At 38.4% G+C, this 21,881-nt stretch overlaps 1 protein-coding gene across 1 annotated transcript in view; it reads left to right on the forward strand.

The window, feature by feature from the left end:
- WARS2 (tryptophanyl tRNA synthetase 2, mitochondrial) overlaps window positions 1-19,150 on the forward strand; it is a 42,309-nt gene extending 23,159 nt beyond the window's left edge. The window contains exons 3-6 of the mRNA XM_080344828.1: window positions 11,725-11,805; window positions 13,510-13,595; window positions 16,240-16,358; window positions 18,407-19,150. Of these exons, the coding sequence (XP_080200954.1) occupies window positions 11,725-11,805; window positions 13,510-13,595; window positions 16,240-16,358; window positions 18,407-18,855 (735 nt within the window). The 3' untranslated portion in view covers window positions 18,856-19,150. The remainder of the gene's footprint in view (window positions 1-11,724; window positions 11,806-13,509; window positions 13,596-16,239; window positions 16,359-18,406) is intronic.
- Window positions 19,151-21,881: the final 2,731 nt, after the last annotated feature.

Consider the following 21,881-nt stretch of genomic DNA (forward strand, 5'->3'; position numbering starts at 1 on the left):
TAAAACATGTCTCTATGGTTTCATATGAGCACTTACCACTTAATTGGCCAGCTGAACAATATCTCCAACAGGTGATTGGCATGGTAAGTTTTGTGTCAGCTCCATCGTAATCACCAGGGAGTGCCATTTTCTTTTATTTTTTTTTCCCTTCTCTGCTATAAGCTCCTTTTCATATGTACCTTTTTCCACCTGATCTGATAATTCTTATGTAAAATATTAGCATCTTATGACCATGTCACCTTTCTACTTGGCATCTGTCTGCATAGTCTATCGCATGCTGCATTTTCCTGGGACACAGCGTAGTTTCTTGCTTGATTAACTTTCTGTAGTTCTCTCTAAACTGACAAACTTCTGCAGTTTCCCACAGTGGCAGAAGTGTAATAGCTTCTGCTCTTGCGAAGACATCTTTAAACTGATGTACAACTTGAAACGGAACTGCAAAGTTGGTGTGCACAGGGTCTGAATTTTATCAGTGTGAGAGGAAATCATGGTATTACATTCCTCCTTTGAACACGGTTCTTTACAGGCAGAGTTTCCTGTGGTTGTCAAACTGCAAATGACAGTCATAGCTCCATATCCCTGGTTTATATTGATATGATGAAGACAGATACACTTCCTGCTTCACTTTTCCTCTGTATTAAAAAAAAAGTCAGAACTCAGAATTATAGCACAGATGTGTTTAAATTAATTTATCCTTTTTCAAATCTGTTTATCCTTTTAAATAAGTTAGCAGCTTGGGTTTTAATTTGGCTCTACTCTGACTTAGCTTCATTCACATTGACACTGACATTAACTGGAATAATCTCAAGGTAAGTTACAAGGCAGTAACTCAGTAAAAACCAGTCTGGAGTTTTGTTTATTCTTGTTTTCAAGCAACTGAACTGTTCAATTAGTAACTGACTCTGTGTTATAACTAGATGCGCAGAAAATACTCTTCAGCCTAGAAGAGAGATAATTTGCAGGTTACGGTTAGAGAGGAATAAAGTAAAGATTTATAAAACTGCAAGTGAAATGGAGAAAATAGATAGAGAACAACTGTTTTATCCACTAAAGAATGTGAACAATAGGTACCAAAATAAGTTAACGTCTGGTAGATTCAGCACAAGCAAAAGAATGCTGCATTTCATGAAGTCTACAATTGGGCTACAGAACATCTTGACACAGGACACAATACATGCTAAAAAAATGTATGAATTCAGAAAAGGACTTTACAAATTAATCTGAAAAAATTGTTGAGGACTATTACATACCTGAGGGTGCCACTTCTGCAAGAAGTGCTGCAACCACATTTGGGAGAGTGTTTGTGCTTTTCTGTACTTAAGCTCTTTTCTGATGGTTACTGTCGGATATGGATATTTGAGCTATTCCAGTGTTGCTTTTCTTAGGTTCTTATGAGTCTAAAAGCTAAACTACTGTTGTTCCAGGTCTTGCTAAAGGCAACACACAGACTTCCCTGGAAGCCATCAGATTATCAGTAAGAATCTGAAAGCACATTGTATCTTTCACAATATAACAATGTTGAGATTGAGTCTTTGAGTCTCCAAAGAGAAAGTATCAGCCTCAAGAAATGGAGGACTGTAAGTGATGATTCTACAGAACCAATACAGTCAACAAGCAATTAAAACTTTGGATTGCTACACTTGAAGAATGTTCAGCTTTATCAAACAAAAGTTTCCACCAAAGATGATTCTGGTTTATGTTATGCTGGGTAGGCTGGCCTCTGTTAAATAGACTACCTTTTATCCTAATTTTATGAGTGTTTTTAACTATCCAGATCTAGTGTTTTTTTCTTCTTATTCAATCTAAGCCATTAACTGTTTGCTTTCTGTGGCCAGTGTCTGCTGTCTTGAATCATATTCTTAGTAATACTTAGTACACATATATCAATACAACTTTCAGAAGTGGCTGATTCTAGCATACTTTTGTAAGCTCATTGTCACACTGCAAGCAGAAGAAGGACTATTACAGTTGTTTGTGAATGCAGACTGTTTCAATAATGGTTCAGGCTGAAGTGGCTTCTTGACGTCCCAAAAACAAGTCTATTCAAGCTGCATGTAGTGGTCAGGTATACCCAGAAATGCACAGTGGACCAGGCATTCCTCTGGAAGCAATTAAAAGGAGTATCTGTGTGTAGCTCTTGATGCAAGGAAAGGAGACAGGAACCTTGCTAATGTGATTATTGGTTTAGTATGTTAATGAAATAGTATGCAATGGAATGTCATAATATTGAGGTGATTGTTTCTAAAAACAAAGGTATAAGATGATTGGAGCTACTGCTAATCAAAAAAGTTTGTTGCTTCATTTTGAGTTGGTAATTGCTCAGTTTTCAAAAAAGGAGCTGGTCTGTCCTTTTCAGCCACTGTAGCAGTCTCCAAGTGTGGTCTAAAAGGCCACAAATTTGCTTACAAACATTTGGCTGAGGTGTAAAGCAAAGTGACCAAAACCAATTGCATACTGAAATAGGCTGTACTTCCAGAGGTCATCTGGAAAGCAGTGAAAATCCAGCTCCAAATAGAAAACTGGTTTAGGTATTTGGTTATGGGCAAAGTAGTTTTCTCTTTTCAATACCAGATCAAACTAATAATTGAGAGACTTCTCAGTAGATTAACATGCCACAGTTAGTGCTGTGTTTTCAGTTCTGTCTTGAAAATTCCCAAATCTATAGATCACAAAAGTGCTACTGCCGTTACTTCTGATTGGCACTTCTTGGTTTTTTTTAAACATGCAATGAAATTGTTAAAAAATACTAACTTTTTGTTTTAATCACCAAAACCAGCTGCAGCGGATGACTGGTGACACTCTAATTCTGTAGTGGTATATAGCATAATTAAATTCTTGCACTGCAAAAGTATGCTGGTAATGGTAAGCTCCCATTAAGGGAATTGCTCATACAGTCACTATTGTAAATGCTCCTGTGTCCTCTTACTTCCTCTGGGTTAACTTGGGCAAGAATGGTCTAGAATTGCTGAAGAGGGCTTTGTTTGTTTATTTGTTTGGCTTTTTCTGTTCTTTCTGTTGCTGCCTGTATTGGTTCTCTGGAATATGTTTGCCATATGTGAGAAAAAATATTGATTACCCTGTTTCTCAAAAGGCATGTGCATTTGGTAAGGATTTCACTGTCAGTAGGCTGTTTACAGCAGGGTTTATGCAGATCGTATCTCTAATCCAGAGCTATCTGAAATACCTGCCTCCATAGTTTTCCCACATTTTATCATCCTTTCAATACAAGCAAGAGAAAAAAGGCTGAATAATCACAGGTTGACTGCTGGGAAGAAGTGTGTTGAGAAGAGATACCTGTCGCGTTTACACTAGACTCAAAAGGTGCTGCTGCGATAAGGATACAGGTGAAGCTGTCTTGGAGTCCCAGAACTTATTTCAGTGATGTCCTTGCCTTGTGAGTAAAATGAAATAAAAGTCAGAGGAAGTTTGCATAGACTGATTTTTATTGTATTGCTTATACAGTGTATGGCATCTGTTCTAATGTATCAGGTATGCAGCGAAGTTTCCTATAAATGGAAAGTGCTAGTTTGATGAAAATTAGATTTATATACTTCATAGAATCTACCATTTGTAAATTATAGGTTTTTTATTATATATATAAACAGAAAGTTAACGGCTGGCTATATATTTGGTCTCCATACGTGGCAGCTCACCAAATAACCTCCCACACTTTCATTACCATATACAAACTTGAACTCTTGCATAGGGAAGTAGTGGCTATGAAGAGCAAGTGGTGATAACTTGAAAATACTTAGAAGCAAGAAGGATGATTATTAATATTTAGGGTAGTATTTGGAATTGCATTGTCTGTGAAGGGTTATAAATGAGCACATTTAATCTGAGTATCTATGAAAACACAATTGTGGAATGTATTGGACACTAGAATGGCCTCCCAGTGAGAGCAGCTCTTTCATTGCAGCTTGATTAATTATATTTTCTTAAGTAGGAAGACAAGTCATAGGAGAGTGACAATTTCTGTAAGAATAAAAATAAAACTATATGCATATTTCAAAATTATGCTTTTTATTTGGATCACAGCTATAAGAGAAAATAATGTCAATGTAAGCTTCGAGTGGCTGCCTTTGCCTACTAGGCATAAAAGAAAAGTAACAGAATAATGACTTATAAAACATGTCCTAAGAATACTAGAAGAAAGAGCAAATGTATTCCTTAAATTGTACCATAACTGATAAAAGCTGTAGCAGTCGTCTTTCATAAAACCCTGAATGTTTTATTAAAAACAAAAAGGACTACAGGGGAGGGGGAAATAAGGAAGACAGTAAGCAATCTGCACACATGGTAAGCTTATATGGTATAAACCATTTTCTCTGATTCCTGGTGGGTACGATACACATTTCAGTTCTTACCCATAACCATCTTGTATCTCATCTGCTTCACAGTCAAAACAATTTTAGAAACGGCTGTTGCTTTTATGTGGTCTCAGGCAGTTCTTTCTGTCCACCCACCTATCGTAGTAGACACATGGTAAATGTCCCAAGAGAAACTAAAATTCCGTCAGAGTTGATTCAGCAAGCAGTGGTTGATATGCTGCAATATGCTGCACTAACACTTCTCTGAGGAGTTCTGTGAGTTTCTGGACAATGTAACATTCAGTTTCAGGGCGGAAAATTGCAGTTTTCAACCTTCTGGATGGGGTGATTTATTTTTTGAGTATAATCAGCTGCAGTATTCTTGCAGTGTGCAAGCAAATTGAAGCAGTAACTCTGGGAGGTGGGAATTTGCCAATTTGTCTTAGCCTTAACTCCAAAAGCCAAAATACAACAATTTAAATGTGCGCACTAACTGTTTCACTGCTATTATTTTCCAGAAATATCCAGCTGCTTTGTTTTGTGGGCAGAGTTTGAATGGATTCACACTACTTCTTGTCCAATTTTCAGAGGAGCTTAAAAGCTTCCATTGCATCATAGCTTATAAATTCATTTAAGTACATTAATTTAGCATGGTCCATTGAAAACTTCCTGTTGTAAGAGGAACTATGTGACTATTTAATGTAGAAAATTATTCTGCTTCTCTCATCCCTCTGTTTTCTCCCTCATAGGACTGGACTAGACATAACTAGAGCTCAGCGGGAAGAGAAGTCACAGTTCAGTAGGGTTTCTTTTTTCTTTTCTTTCCTTCTTCCTTAATTTACCTGGTTTATTTCATACTATGTAGCTGTTATATGTTCCTCTCTCCACCATTCTTCTGGATACCCCAGGCTAATTAATCAAACAGCATTGTGTGTTAGACTAGGAGAATGTTTCTGAAAATAAGTTCATTTCATAATGAATAAAAGGAGGGAAGAGAGTTCCTGGAACAAATTACTGTGCTCTGTCTGGCTTTATAACCAGTATAACCTAATTCCAGCAGGGGTATTCTTGGTCAGGATCTTTGGAAAGGAGAAACAGATCTTATTTCCATAAGTTTTATCAAAACGAGGATAATTTATTAAATTGTTTAAAGGTAATAGTGAAAGCTGTAAATACTGATAGATTTACCAATGATAGTTAGATAACCACCCCCCGATCCAATACATTGCTTAGCATGTTTTACAAATCAGATGCTGCCTTTGTAACTGTGAACATATCCACCTACACTTGAATTATTTCTTTGAACAGGAATTTGGGATACCATGTCAAATTTTCTCTCATGAAAGTATCTCACTGGGCTTTCAGTTACTGTGTGCATTTGATTCAAGAGCAGTCTGATTTGTCTTGTTTATAGCCCTGTTATTCTCTCTAGCTGTGTAGTATAAAGAGGCTTTACAAAATATCTTGAATATATTATTTACAGCCTTAGGCATTAAAAAAATCTTACCTCTTATTCAAGGAAAAAAAACATGAGCAGCATTTGTTTCTTAAAGGCCTCTTAATTTTTTTGGAAGCACTAACTGGTGCTTCTAGGAAAGACAAAAATACTTTTTAAAAAGGTTTCATTTCTTTTGAGATTTAGGACACTTTCCCTTCCTCTCCTCAGATTTCTCTTAGTACATAGCTATCCAGATTACCTCCCCACACCTGTGTGTTTGTGCTGTCAAAATCAAATCTTTGAAATTTATTGCCCATTAGCCCATTATGAGGTTACACTGCTGAGGGGAAGCTGTTTCCACGTGACAGACGCGCAGCAGACTTGCTGTGCCTTACAGAGAGGGGCTATAGGTTGCAACTTGAGGAAATCCATCTTGAAAATAAAACATTGTGTCTCTTTTTGCGGGAAGCCACTTCAGTTGCCAACACACACTTTGTATAATAAGCCTCAGAAAGCTGAGTTTCAGTCTTGCTGATTGGCCTCCTTTCAGATCTGCTCACAGTGTCCATGCCTTTCCCTCCATTATTTTTCTTGAATCTCATTGCTTACTGTCTTCCTCAGCTGTATGTCTCAGCATGAGAAGTCATCTAGAATTATTTGAACTAAAAGTACCTATTCGTTTTCCATGTATATATCAACTGTGGCTGTGGCCAGGGAATAGCAGCAGTAACTCAGTAGGGAATAGCCAGGATTGAGGACAAAGCCTTCTACGTAAATGCTCATTATCATTTAGTAATGGTCATCCCTGTTAAATAAGCGTGCTTAAAAAAAAAATAAAAGGAATCTGACTATGCAGACTGAGGCTTGTTGGGCCACAAGAAAGGAATATAAGTAGCTTGCTCTGGAGATCACTCTTTGATTAGTGATTAGTAAGCCAGATCGTGGGGGATGCTTAATGCAATGGAAATTGAAGGAGGAAATGTGTCGCTAGTAATAGCAGAGAGATGACCATCTCGACCCTTTGAGAATTGTTGATGGTTTTTACAGACTTGCAACAGATTAGGAAAGAAAATTGTGCTAAAGTGTGTGAGAGCACAGAGCAGGAAAAAAAAAAAAAAAAGAGAGAGAAACTTGATGTATTTACTGAGAAAAGCAAAGGATATGATTTGCACTGTCTAAAAATGGATTCACTGTATGGATCTGGTTAAGCTTTTTTTGTGAAAACTGCTAAGTGGGAAATAGTTGGCTTTGTAAGGGAAACAATAAATAGAGGACTTACAAGACTGTTAGTACTCCAAGTATTTTCAGCTGAGCTGCAAGAAATATTTCCTGAAAAAAATATTTATATTGAAAACAGGCAATTATATTCTTTCAGGATACGAAAGTAGCTGAAGTTGACATGAAGGATTTAATGGTTTAATAGCTGTTTTTCAGAGTTACCAGTGATTGTGACATTCTTGGAAGCTGGTTTGACATACAGTTCAGGAACTGTCACTGGTTGTAAGTTTCATTTGTTGGAAATGTAATTCTGTTTTTCTGCATTTTGTAGCATTTTTATACTGGGGTATCTGGGGGACAGAGCACTGCTGAGAAACTGATGTCTTCATTGAAGAAGAGCTAAGCTTATTATTATCTGTTATCTTTGGGAAGGTGAGGCGTTCCTGAAGTATGTTGCAGCTCCAGAGGGTACTTCTGTTATCAGATTTTTTTTTTTAAATACAAACAAAATTAAGTTCATGTATACACAGATTAACCTTATTTGATTGGAACTCTGTAGAATCTTATTTGCTAGAGTTGTAGTTCGATTTTGCATGAATTAAAAACAAAACAAAAAACAAAACAACAACAACAAAACCAAAGCACCAGTCGTATTACACTACAACTGTCTACATATAGCCTTTATCGGGATGGCCACAGAGATAAAATTTTTGGATGCAATAAATTGTGTCCTAGTTTTACAGTCAGTTAGAAATTATGCCATACTACATTTACTTTTGAGTGATGCACAGGACCCAGTTCAGGATGTTTTAGTGGAGGACAGTAGTAGAAATATCATTATAGTGGTGTTTAGCATTGTGGCTGGAAGAAGCAGGCCAAATAAAGTCCATGAATTTTCTATTTCAGGAAAGGGAGCTAGGGGTCAGAAATAAATAAGCAAAAGGCAAGAAATCTACAGCTGTCCTGTAGGTCATGTTTAAAAACCAAAACAAACACCTAATGTGTTAAAACCAAACCAAAGCAAAAAACCACAGACATTAAAGAAAAAACAAGAACAACAGCTAAATGTGTGACACCACTCATGAAGAAAACATTGGTACAGCAATGGAGTCATCATTGGCAGTTCTCTGAAATCATTGGCTCAGCCCAAATAATTTTCAAAAAAAGCAACAATATGTTATCATCGCCATACCATCAGGAAGGGTATTTAGAACAAGACAGAAGTGACGTTTTGTCACTATAAAAAACCTTAGTGTGCCCATATCTTGAATACCGGGTAGAGCTTTAATGTTGACATCTCAAGAAGGAAGTAGTGAATTAGAGATGATAGAAAGAAGGGGAATTAATGCTACAGGGGATAGAGTAGCTGCCTTAAAAGGAAAAAAATTATTATAGAAGTCTAGGATGCTTCAATTCAAAGAGGAGGAGGCTGAGGTGTAGATACAATCAAAGTTTACAAAATCAGAAAAGCACTGGATAAGCTGAATGTGGAATTGTTCATCAAATTGTGCAATACGAGAAACAGGTGGCATTTAAAACTATTAATCAGTTTAGTGAATAAATAAAAGTACTTCTTTAAACATCAGGTTTGAACCTCTGGAGCTTGTTGTTTCATGTACTTGTGAAATGGGCAGGATCAGCAGGTTCAGAAAGGGATTAGGCACATTAATGGGGAACATGGATACTAACAGGACTGGCCCAGGGATAATACATTCTGATATTCCATAGTACAAAAATTATGGATGCTGGAGAAGTAGGGGTGGGGAAGATTCTGTAGGAAACAATAGGCTCATGTGCTTGCCCTAAATGCCGCCTCATGTTGCTACTCCCAGAAACAGAGTGCTAGGCTATAGCTACCCCTGTTGTGATCCAGTACAATATCATTTCTTATGTTCTGATGTTTTGGTTGTTTAAAGAAGATATTTGCTCAGAATTTTAAATGGGCTCAGGGCAAGTGGCTGACTGAGTTTGAGAGAATGGCTTCTCCTAATTGTGATCCATTGATGTTGCTCAGTGCCAGAAAGGAAGAGTAGATGGCACCTTTATTTTACTGGTATCATATACATCTTCACTTCTTCCAGTTTCTATGTATCCAAAGTTATCCAATCAAAGTTATAGAGTACTGTAGCTTAATGAGTAATCATGTTTGAGCTGATGCAAAATGACCGACCAAATGCAGCAATTACCTGCCCCTCTTGCCAAGTAAAACTCAGTAGCTTAAACCATGATTTGGTCTGACAAATGATTTGTGGTTTAAGCCTGATTCACAGACCAACACACAGTCAGTTACTGCAGTTTGGGTGATGAATGTTAACTCGTTAGGCTCCAGTACTGAGATGTTTTCCAACTGAAATCTCTACCCTTCTGTGCACTTTTTAATATTTTCTCCCCTTTTTATGAGGCTTTTTCTTCACAGTATTTAACACTCTAGCCTTACTCAGGAAAGGACTCTATGTGTTTGAGGATGAGAAGTAAGTATAAGTTGCTAGGACCCAGATCTGTGGATTCAACTCAAAAAATTATGTTTAGATCGCTTGGTGCTTTGGTAACTGATGTAATGTCAAAGACACTGACGCAATGAATCACACGTGCAGTCTTGGCTGTGGAAGCAACCTCTGACAGAGCTGGATCGATGACTGAATAGCTTTTAAAGGGAGACCTTGTCAACACAAGGGCAACAGAGCACCATCTCCTCTCTATCCGTGACTAGAAGAAAGGAATGAGAAACCACTTTGAAACAGATGGTGATTCCTTCTAAATGAAATAGGGGTCTTGAGCTTAGTATTTTCTATAACGTTCAGTTCACTCTTTGTATCTTGCAGAAGGTAAATTTGGTGCATCTTGCTGCACCTGTGCACAGAAGACTGGAGGTCAAACAAGCATAAGGAAATTAAAAGAAAAAAAAAACTGTGTGAAAGGCAGAAAGAGGGGAAAGAGAATCAACCTGGAATATTTAATATCTCTAACTGCTGAGCAGTTGTCTTGAGGTTAGATACCTCTACACAACATTGACAGCCTAAATAGTCTAATGACTGTTAGTTAGAAAATTACTACATTTAAAATGTGACAACAAAGGAATTGCCATTAACAATGCTACTAATTCTTACTTGTTAACAAACACTTTACTGCCTTCCATCTGGGTTATTATATCATGTGGCAAACATGAAGCTTGGAATATCTTTGAGATAGTTAGCATGCACTTAAGTATCCAAACCTGCCAATGCTGAAAAAAGTGAATCAAACATATAAGCAAAGGAGCAGAAAACAGATCAACTTTTTCTTTTGATGATTATTGTATATATAGCTAACTAACAACAGACAAAATGACAGGAAAGAAATTGAAGAACAACATCTGCATGAGCAATGTTTGCCTCTTTTACTAATCCTAAAATGAGTGTTTGAAATGCAAAAGCTGAAGAGTGTATATAAAGAAGCTAAACAGGGATTCATCCAAAAGAGGTGGTTGCACAGCACATTTGTTGTCTTTCTGAAATGACTAAAATTCCGCTATCACTGCAGTCTCCTGAGAATGTTAAATGGTTTGTTGAATGAGCCTAAATGGGATCTTCTTTTCTCTCTCATCTTTTCAAACCACCATTGTAGTGAAAGGTATGTGGAAACCTAATCCTTCTCTTTCACCAGCAGATCAGTGTTAGATTTGATAGGATTGCAGAACTGAGGGACAAATAAAGCTACGATTCAGGCTGCACTGTAGTTTGACTTCAGCTGTTATCCCTGTTTTGCAGACAGGTCAGGGTCATTAAGACCTGTTGGTGCACCCAAAGCCCTGACAAGTCTCAGCCATGTACCTTCTGTCAGTCCAGTACCCCAGGAGCTTCACTTAAGCACAGGCCCCCAGTCTTCATCTGAGCTATGTCACAGTGTACCTGTGCTCAGCCCTGTCCTTGCTGCCCAAATAATCTCCCCGGGCTTCAGGGATTGACCTCAGATGAGACTGACTAGTATGTCTGATGATCACCAGACTGTCACCATCACTACCCCTGCTCTGACGAAATACTGCAGGACATTGTCCTGGTCATGAGGGTGACTGCTCCTGCCTGGCTTGTGGCTGTCTGCACCCACAGCCTCGTGGGGCAGCCCAGCTCTTCTTGCTCCCTGGCCATTAGCTCAGGCTTCTGTGAAGGACCTGCGGTTAGTATAGTGCCAGACACGCTGCAGCATAATGCAGCGCAGGCAAGGACCGAGGGCAATCTGGCATGAGATTAAATGTGGCTCCTGGGGCTGTGGGCAGAGGGTATGGGTGGAGGGCTCAGGTGAGGCTGCTGAGGGCGATTAAGGGAAATTTGTGCATTCAGGACCATGATGCAGAAGAACTGAAGCTCAAGTGGCTTACTGGCACTGGAAATAAGAAAAACAAAGAGATTTTGTAACTATTAATATATTATCTAAAAGTGTGGGACTGCTGTGGCAGAGCGGCTAGTAGTTGGTTAGTTTACGTGTGTGTTCAACTCTGTTATTGCTAATGCATTTTCTTTCTTTTTTTAGAATATGAGTGGATAGGATCAAGAACCTTACTGTGCTGCTTTAGTGTAGTTTGTTCAATACCTGTAGTGTCCAGAACTTCCCATTAGCTTGTCGCTTAACTCTACTGAAAAAAATAATAGACAAAGATAAATGGTTTTCTGATCTATACTGTTTATTCTGATCTATTTCTGATGCTATTTATCTGTATTGATTTTGATAAAATATTCACATGAATGTAGAAGGTTAAAATACATTCTGACCTTGTGTTTCCAGGTTCCTGAGCATGCAGAACTTGCATGGATTCTTGGGTGCTTAACTAATGTGCCACGTCTGCTACGCTTGCCCCAGTGGAAGGTATGGACAGTTTCATAACTAGAAAGGAGATGAAAGGAATTCAGTAGAACTGCTGTCCTTGGAATACTTGTTATCTGTGAAACATCTTCCTATAAGTTTAAGTAGTTCTTTGGTCCTTTGGTGGAAGGAGGAAAACATGTCTTTCCAGGTCTGTTATTTCAGTGAATGTTTTTCTGCTGGAAGCGACAGGATAGTAATTTTGGCAGAGGCTTGCAGAAATTGTACTAAATAGGAGAGTTGTTTGATGTTGTTAAACTGATTTTGCTATAATGCTGGGAGTTATTTCAATGCTTATTTAATAAAACCAAAACAACTACAAGATATCATAGTGGAAACCTTGAGTCTTACTGATTAAGGAGTTCCATAAATAGCCTTTCTTTTTCCGCTGTGAAGAGTGGCTGTTCTCTAGATTTGATGGAAGAGGGTGCAAGAGAAGCATATGTTGGAAGAAGAGTATAGAGATGATAAATATTTAAAATGCACTGAGTGAGAAAGTTAATGCAACTTAAATGTTTGGTTTTACAAGTTTCAAGTATTCGTCTTCTTAATCTTGGTACTGCGTCAACATGACTGCATCAACTGAATTCTTGCATTTAATTTCCTTGTATTGTATTTTGGCATTTAGTAAGCAGAAAAACCAAAAGGCAGGAGAGAGAAGTATCAAAAAGGAAAAAAAAAATCTTAAGAGCAGTTTGGCTTGCAGAGTTCAGAGCAGTCTTAAATGCCTCCAGATGTTTTCTTTTTTCCTGTTTTTCTTCTTAATTAAATAAAAACAGTAAAACTTAAATACAGCAACCAGCGTTAATGCATGGCATAGATTAAAGCCAACCTTTTCAAACCTGAGGTTCTAAAGTTAAGCTCTTAAATCCAACTTTGACTGGATTGACTTTCCAAATCTACAAATAGGTTTTTCAGGTGCTAGGCTTTGCAATTTAGGTCCCCTGAACCTTAGGTACTTAGAGATGTAGACACAAGACAGGATCTGTACAAGAGAGTGAGAAAAATCTGAAGATAATTATTTCATTAAGACTATTCAAATGAGATTATAAGGATTTAGGTGTGCTTAACTATTGTTAAAAGCAAAAAGTAGATATGCCATTGCTAAAATAGTATCTGTAGTCTGACTATCTTGGTTTAAATGATCTATAACCTAGAGTGGTAAAGGATTTCAGGACAGTGGGAGCAGCGTGAGTTACTGGAGAGAACACTGGGCTTTGCCTCTGTAGTTCTGGGTTCTCCTAGCTGTCACTGACTCTCCTGGTGACTGTCTGTGACCACTATGTCTTGATCTCTTTTCTGTGAAACATGGGTATTAATGCTTTTTTTATAGCTTATTATAAAGCATTTCAAAAATTTACTGCTGAAAATGCTATTTAGAAAGTAGGGATTATCAATAATCAGTGTAATGACCTAGCCTGATGCTTTTGCATTTGTAATTATTATCTTCAGTAAGGTTACAAACAGAAAGAAAACCCAAGCCTGTTTTCTCCACACTACAATGTCAGAACAGTATAGGGAAATTCTTAAATATAGGACATAAAATGGGATGCATGTATTCACAGGGAGTAGATTTTGTGGTACACTTTTCTCTAGACTTACATGATAAGTTACTCAAATTAGTCAGGATTCTAATTAATTAAAATCATAGTCTTTGATACCATTAACCAAAAGGGTGATTTCTTTCTGTTTTTCTTTTGCAAACAGATGAAGCGTGCCAGCCAGAATAATGAAGGAACTGTTGGTTTGTTGACTTACCCTGTGCTTCAAGCAGCAGATATTTTGCTGTACAAGTAAGAGACAGAATGTGAGCCCATGGGCAATGTCTGTTCAGCTGCATTAAAATGAATGTTCATCAGGTCAACATGCTAAGTTATTAAGTGGGGGAGCCGGGTGTGACTAGATCAGAAGATTGGAAAGGGATGACAGCTTTTTTTACCTGTCAAGTGGCTAGCTGAAATCTAGCCTTGTTGGAAAGCAACTGAAAGGGCTGTAAAAAGAAAAAGCTGGTCACTTCAAAACAATTCTTAGTGAATTATAACACATTGATGTTTAATTATACATATTACATGTTCACACACATACTTTTTTTTTAGATAGTTATGCTTTATTTCATGCAGTGTACTGTAGAGATACCTAAGCTAGCTGAATACAGTATACCCATATTAGTGTGGGATTCTGTGTAGGCCTGTTGATACTGATGAAAAAGTGAGTAATTTACTGCATCTTGTGGCACCTGGGCTAATTTCATTTTTTCCGTGGTGTGCTGTGTGCTGAAGTGGAAATACAACCTAATGAGGGACTGGTGACTCAGTATGCCTAAGTTTGTAGCCTAGCTGATAGAACTTGCAGTACATTGTCATGACTAGTTATATTTCATAATGTGTTTTAAACTGTCTCAATAAGTAAATGTCAAAGACAATGCACTATGTATTAATTATTTTTATGTTCTGAGCAGATATACTCTGGAATTGTTCTGAAATGAAATTGTGAATATTTGTTGGGACAGAGAGGTAATACAGAACTCTGAAGACAGGGACTTTAGAAGGACATGCTAACTAAGACTGGCAAACTGTTAACCCAGAAGTCCATCTTGAGAAATGTAATCCTAAGTGATCATCAGTAAGGGAAAACAGTAACGTTAGAACACTAGTAGATGATATTTTAATTCACTTGAATTTTAACTGAAAGTAAGGGGAAGCAAAAGTCAGAATGAGTTTGAACACTAAGATAATCTTCTAAGCAGTGAGTCCCATTCGATAGTCAAGCACAGTTTTAAGGCTGAAATATAGGCAGCTTTATCAGAAATCACCTTGTTTTGATTGAGCTCAACCATGTATGTCTTTTCCATTTCTAATAAGATCATGTGATTTGTCATTCCTTAGTGAAGCCTGTGGTTTGTTTGCTACCATGTGTATTAACAGCAGGCCATCCAGACAAAGCACAAAACAAGGAAGTGAAAGAGAAACAATATCTCTCTGAAGAAATTTGACATACTATGTTTTAACAAAAAATGTTTTCATGTAAAAACATCATATATGGAACAAGAATCAGGGAGAAATGGAAACACAGGAAGGGAACAGCAGTCATGAAGAAGAATTAAGAACTGGAGGAGGGGGATAAACAGTACTAATTCAGATGAACCAAGGATCAAAGAGACAGGAAAATGGACAGAAGGTAAATATATGACAGAAAGGAATAAAAATAGCACCAGGACAGAAATATTTTACAAACAGCAAAGAAAAAGGCAAAGAATCATGCAGAGGCATTTACAAAGACAATATGTTTTCTGTTTAGTGGCAAAATTTGTAAATATGGAACTGTTTTGGCATATGGAAACATTTCTTTTGACCTGCTTAAAGCATATTGATTATGGTAGCTGATTTTCTTTTTGTTAGTTGTAGGCCACTGTGATTTCCTCTTGGCTACTGTAACTGTTTTTAGGTTGCCTTGCTGACTGTTTTGTGGGGAATAAAGGTGGACAAATTGATTCCTGGATGTCAGCCCAGTAATTCAGAATCAGAAGGAAGGAGTACCGTGTTGAACTGAAATTTTCTGGGAACTTTAAAGATGCATAGTGAACTTTCTTACACTGGAACATATCCAGGATTCAGAGCTGAATACCCCACAAGCCTTAGAAAAAAAAAAAAAAAAATCTGCTGGGAGAAGGGATAGTAATCAGAAGCTGGCAAGACTTCAAGTCTGCCTCAACTAAAAGAATCATGCATTTTTAGCTAGTATGATTAACTGTGGGAAAGAATCACCAGGGAAAGTAATGGATTCTTCACCTCCTCATGTACTCTGATGCAAGTTGAGTTTTCCTCCAGAACTGCATTCAGGCTATTGAGTTCAATACAGAAGATCAAATAATCCTTTGATCCTAACAGTTCTAATCTGTGATAACACTTGTGGCAGTAGAGACACTGGCTCACATGATATTTACGTGATTGTGACCAATGAGGAAGGACCACTCTCTTCTTTCCTTCCCCAGATAAATCCACAGTACTAACTTCTCAACAGTTTTGTTTTCCTGAAACTTGACAAGGCAAGGTACTTGCACTTTGTGCCTTGTAGATCTTTCTTACTTTGTTTACTCACTGTAACACATGCTCTCTCATCTCCAAAGAGACAGCAGGAGATACTACAAAAACTTTTCTTTGAGCTGGATTTAATGTTTTGCTCTTATTGGTATCTTTATGGTATGTTTTTGTGAAGGGCTATTTTTGCCCTTGGAGTTGTACTTCAGATAAAGAGCAGACTCATCCTGGGATACAGTCAGTTTGAGATCTTGTTCCCACAGCATGTATGTCTAGCTGGGACTGGGTGTTTGGCTCAATCTGACCCTCAGTCATGGCAGAAGCTATGGCAGTGGTGAGTAACATTTCAGCAGAACCAGAGAGCTTTGCTGAGTTTCCTGTATCTGTCTTTTATTAAAAGGTCGACACATGTTCCCGTTGGAGAAGATCAAGTCCTGCACCTGGAACTAGCCCAAGATATAGCACAACATTTCAACAAGAAATACGGAGAATTCTTTCCTGTGCCCAAAGCCATTTTAAGTGAGCTGGTCTTGGTTTTGTTTTTGGTTTTTTCCTCCCCCCATAACTACATTTCAAGGTTGAAAACAGATTTAAATATTGTGGAAATAGATTCACGGACCAAGAAGAGGGTGCAAACTGATGCTAAGGGAGTGGAAAATTAAAAACTGACAACAAGAGACTACAGGCTGTGAAATTGAACTCCCAAGATCGGCATAAGACTTTACAAATCCCCAGTAGAGGAATGTATGCGACATCTGGTATTCTAGTCCAGAGGGCCAGATGCACTCGGCTGCTGCCAGTCAGCCTTGCTCTTCAAGTACTAGACCTTTTAAGAGCAGGGCCTCTGCTCCATGTTGCTAGTTCAGGAGGCACGTAAGGAACAAGATGAGAGACTCTAGCAAGCAGAATTCTTCAGTGTCTGAGTGGTAGATGTTCATATTAAACATGCTAAACAGCTTGTAGGTTTATTGCTACAATGCTCAAAAATCCTTTAGATGAGTTTAATATATACTTGCATATTTCAGTAAGGGTCTCTTACAGAGCTTAGACTTTCCACTTTTGATTGTAGACTCCAGGAGACTTATAAGGAAAATCTTCTCAGCCGTTTTTAAGCTATAGGGTCATAGGCCGGGGTGTGAGGAGGACTCAGATGGCGTAAATGGCATGTTTGTTAAGAAACATGAAGAACTGGGCAAGGAAGAAGCATTGCATCTTTGTTGTAAGTAATGTAGAGGAATGCACAGCAGAGACCTTCGCCCCTTAAAGGGCAAGGAGCTCTCACCTTAGAAAAGATGGGCAGTAATAAACCTTTCTCAATTTTCAAGCCTCAGTGACAAAAAATGGTGTTAGACTCATAGTGGAGCCTACAGAATACTAGGTATTGCAAGCTCTGCAGTTTCTAATGAAGAACTAAATACTAAGTATTGTAATGAGGAGCCAAGTGTAGCCTATGATTCAGGTGAGACTATTTCCCAGGAAATAGAAAACTCAGTTGGAGGGGGAGCAGAGCATAAGCTTTCCTCATGAAAAGCACACCTTTATAAGTGCACAGGCTATATGCAAACCAATGAATTATCCTAGATGAGTGGAGGAGTTAGATACTTATTCAGGCTCACTGGCTGTAGGCAGCTAAGGTTACCTGGACTTCCTCAAATGTACAGAAAAGAAACAGACCTTTCCAAAAGGTGATTCAAACAGAGCACTTTCTGGGGCAGTCTGAATTGCACCCTGGAAGAATGCTTCTCCTTTCACTGAGTACACAGACCATCTATGAGGAGTATGTGGGTAATTTAGTTGTCTGTATTAGATGTTTAAAAACAATTGGCGTGAGTGGTACTAGATCAGTGGTACTTTGTGTATGATGTTTCTTGGTGAAAGACTGAAACAGTTTGTGTTGATGCTGTTAAAGAAAGTACTTTACAATATTCCCTTAATGCTACTATTCTATTTCATGTACACGCATATATCTTAGTAGTTTGTACAATACCCACACCTCTCTTGTCTGAACAGTGCTCTCCAACGGAGCTGATTAGTGTTCAGTTAGGGAACATTTAATAAGTGTCTTTATTAATATTTAGGAGAATTACCAGGAGATTTTGGGTGAAAGATTTTCATAAAGTAAGGAGATTAACTGTCCTGTGATTCTTTTTTACCAGTGGATTTAACCTGCTTCTCCACTGTTACAGAACCTTTCAGTAATGTGCAGTCTGTGATCTCTAGGTAACTTGTCCCCAGCGCCAAGAATGCAAGGGAGGAGAGAGTTTTGCGGGAAGATCAGCATGTATCCCCAGAAAATATTAGGAAGTCTCCCAGGTGAATTTTCTGCTTAGTGAGAAGGGGAGAAATGGAGCAGGTTTTCCTTTAGCTTATGGGAGGAGAAAAGTGGCTTAGAAGGACATGGAGGGCAAAAGGACTAAGCAGGAGTGTACGCAGTTGTGCTCACAACTTGTTTTTAAGCAAGGAAAAACAGAGAACGTCATGCTGCTACAAAGTGTTCTTAGCAGTTGTCATAAGAAACCGTTGTCTGTGTGTGTGCGCGCTCATATTTATTCCTTTTTTTGTTTAAGGTACAACAAAGAAAATAAAATCTCTCAGAGATCCAACAGTGAAGATGTCCAAGTCAGACCCACAGAAGTTAGCAACTGTTAACATAGCGGACAGCCCTGATGAAATAGTGCTGAAATTCCGCAAAGCTGTGACTGACTTTACCTCTGAGGTGACTTATGATCCAGCTGGTCGCCCTGGTGTCTCCAATCTGGTGTCAATTCATGCTGCAGTAACGGGGCTTAGCATCAAAGAAGTGCTGCACCAGTCTGCTGGTCTCGACACCGCTCACTACAAAATGGTGGTAGCAGAGTCAGTTATTCAAAAATTTGCACCTATCAGGAATGAAATCAAGAAACTCCAGGAAGACAAATCTCACCTGATAAAGGTTTTAAATGATGGAGCAGAGAAAGCCAAAGAACTGGCTGCCCCCATCTATCAAGAAATAAGACATCTGGTGGGATTTCAATAGAAACTGCTGAGTAGTTGCAAGGACTTTTTATTTCCTGGGACAGATATTTTGGTTTTTGTATCTTCTTAATCATTTTATTTTGAAACAAAAACTTTTTCTTGGAAAATCCAAGTAGAACGTGCAAGGTGTTTGCATTTAAAAATGTGTATGAAGCCAGATATTTCCAGTGGGACCAGCATTGAACTTGTCTGGATAAGCAAAGAGGGAGTGCAAAAGCAGTCATCATTCACAAAGAAAAGCTGCAAAAGCAGAATATAAAATTGCCCAAATGGGGTTTGGGTTTTACCATTGACTGCTGCAAGAAGCTAAGGTATAGAGAGCTAATCAGAATCTAACAGAAAGATTTATAATCTCAAGAACATGCTTACCTGTGCATGTGATCTTGTTACAGATGGACAACTCCTCCCATTGGTAGTTACTCAGCATTGATATGATGGTTGAATGTGTTCTTGGATAACGAGAATAAAAACACAGGCTTACAAATCAAAATGCTCATGATGGTGAAGAGAAATCTTACTGCCTCTCCCTATGGTGTCTTCAAACTCAGTGTATTTTCGTATCTGTGTCTAGTTTGCGTGAACTGAGTCAATGTGTCTTACAGGTATCTGTACTCTTAAAACCCGCTGTGACTACTGTGCTAGATGGCCTCTGACAATCACTTCAAAGAATCGACTTGAATTTCACTTCTGCCACCTGTGCCATCCTGCTGGTCAGATCTAAGGTACTTCACTGTGAAAAATGACATGTACTTCAACTGCTGCTATTCCACCTGCTGTTTGGTTTAGCAGGGAGCTCCAGAATTTTCAGTTCAGCATCAAGTCTAGGATTCACTTAGAAAATGTGCAAGGGAAAAGATGTAATCCTGTGTGAAAGAAATCTTAGAGAATATTGAGAAATCAGGGAACTTTCTGTAAAAATTACTTGTTTAGAAAATTATGCTGAGGTCAGAGACAGAATGAGATTAAATAGATCTTTATGAAATCTTACTACTGAGCATCAAAGCAACTCAGTGATGGGAGAATGGTGTTAGCCTCCCCTGATCTTAGGCCTCACAAGACCCACAGACTGGGACCCATGGGCTATGGCATTTGTTAGGGAATGTGTGGCAAAGGGGAATTGCCAAAAGAAGATACCCCCTTCTGAACCTGTTAAAAGGTTATGAAAGCCTTACAGGTCCTGTGCCAGCATATTTAGGTGGATCATTGCACTTACTGGTGCTGTGTTTGAAATTGCTATGCTGGAATGTACATTGAGTTCAACCTGTACTCTGGCAGGTCATAACCATTATAGGCTTATGGCATTTGTCAGGAAGGACTGCAATCTTACATGACTTGGTTAGTAAGACTGGGGAGAGCAGGTTCCATATGGTGCAGTTGTTTGTTTGGTTTTTTTAATCTATTTAGTTTTAAATGTGGTTAATTATCATAATGAGGTAATCAAGAAAGAATTATTCAGTTTTGCAAAACATGAAGTTGTGGGCTGACTGTCTGTGGATCTGTACTAAAACCTGTATTCGTTTGTTAGGGATCTGAAGAAGAGAACTACCATGCAAGAACTTGATGATGACGGAGTTTCTAAAGTTAGTCAAGAGTAGAGGAGCACAGTGCATGGAGACAGAATGATGGGCTCCCTGAGACTTCTCTGAGATGCTGCTGAAGTGCACTTAGTGGGCACAGTGGGTAGTTTCTGCAGAAGCACACTCCTGACCCCAGCCACAATGCTAGTGTAGATGTGCCCTGCGGTGCTGTGAAAGTCATTGTAAGGTGTTATTCCAGGACTGGGTGGGAAAGAGACCAAATCACATCTTTCTTAGTAGAAGAAAGAAGAGTTGAAAGGTGGAGAGGTATCCTTGCTGTTTTGCTCATTATTTCAGCTTCCTTTTCTTTAGCGATCCTTTTCCTTGAATATGTGCAGTAATTTTTGTCTCAGTGTCGAAATCTCCTCCTTTCCCATTCCTGTATGTTTACTGTATCAGAGGTACGTATGTGGGTTCTGCAGTAGCAGGCCTAGCACATCCAGGTAACTGAAGAGATTCAGTTACCTTTAAAGATGAACATCAACTCCACAGTGAATAACTTAATAAGATGTAACTAAAACATTTCTCCATTTGAGACATTTACCATGGTGGCCAATGGTTCCTAGTAAGTCATTTTGTCACTTATCAGAAGACGCTGATAGTGAATTTCAGTTCTGTGCTCCAAATTTAGAGCACAGAATTTACTGGGAATTTTAGATTCAGGAACAATGTTTTTTTCAGCAGAGACTCCAGATGATGATTAGCTTCCTATATTAACTCTGGCACTTCTCCAGCATCTGCGTACATGGCTGTCTCAAATAACTGAAGTGTATGTATATTGTACATTATCCTGGAATCTGTTTGTAATTCTTAAAGATGTGGTTAAAGTATACTTAGTTTTCAGACTCCATTATCTGGGTTCTCAGATTCTCCAGAAGACCTTGTGCATAGTTCTGATTTAGTGTGTGTTTACCTACAAACAATTCAAGCAAAACTCCTTAGCAAGATTATGGTTGCCTCCATTTAATGTTAGGGAATTCACATGAGTGAGCTGAAGATTTAAAGAATCACAGTGAAATGGGATCCTTGGGGACTGCTCTGCATCTCAGTGTTTTGGGACCATAGGTTATATCAGAGCCAGTGGGGTTTTTTTTATCCTTGGTGGGGGCTAGCATGATCCTGACAACAGTACAGCAGTAAATAGTGCTGATGAAAGCCATTATGTCAGCTTATGTAGGAACTCTCTGATTTGTTGATGACTGTACTATAACATGAAACTTTAACTTCTCTGTGCTCTACAGTTTGCTAGATGATTGTGTCAGCAGAAATCTGTTTGGAAACGATTAGCCAACACCAAACCTAATTCTCAGATCCTTTGAATGTTCTCCCAAAATGGGGCTTTCCCAAAACATCTTGTTTTTTATAAGCTACAATACCAATTTAAGTAGTTGCTGTAGGATCGGTAAGACCCAGAGGTCTGTTCTGAACAACTCATTTGTATTTTTCTTTA

Source organism: Nesoenas mayeri (genome assembly GCF_963082525.1).
Source record: "Nesoenas mayeri genome assembly, chromosome: 1".
Classification (NCBI taxonomy): Eukaryota; Metazoa; Chordata; class Aves; order Columbiformes; family Columbidae; genus Nesoenas; species Nesoenas mayeri.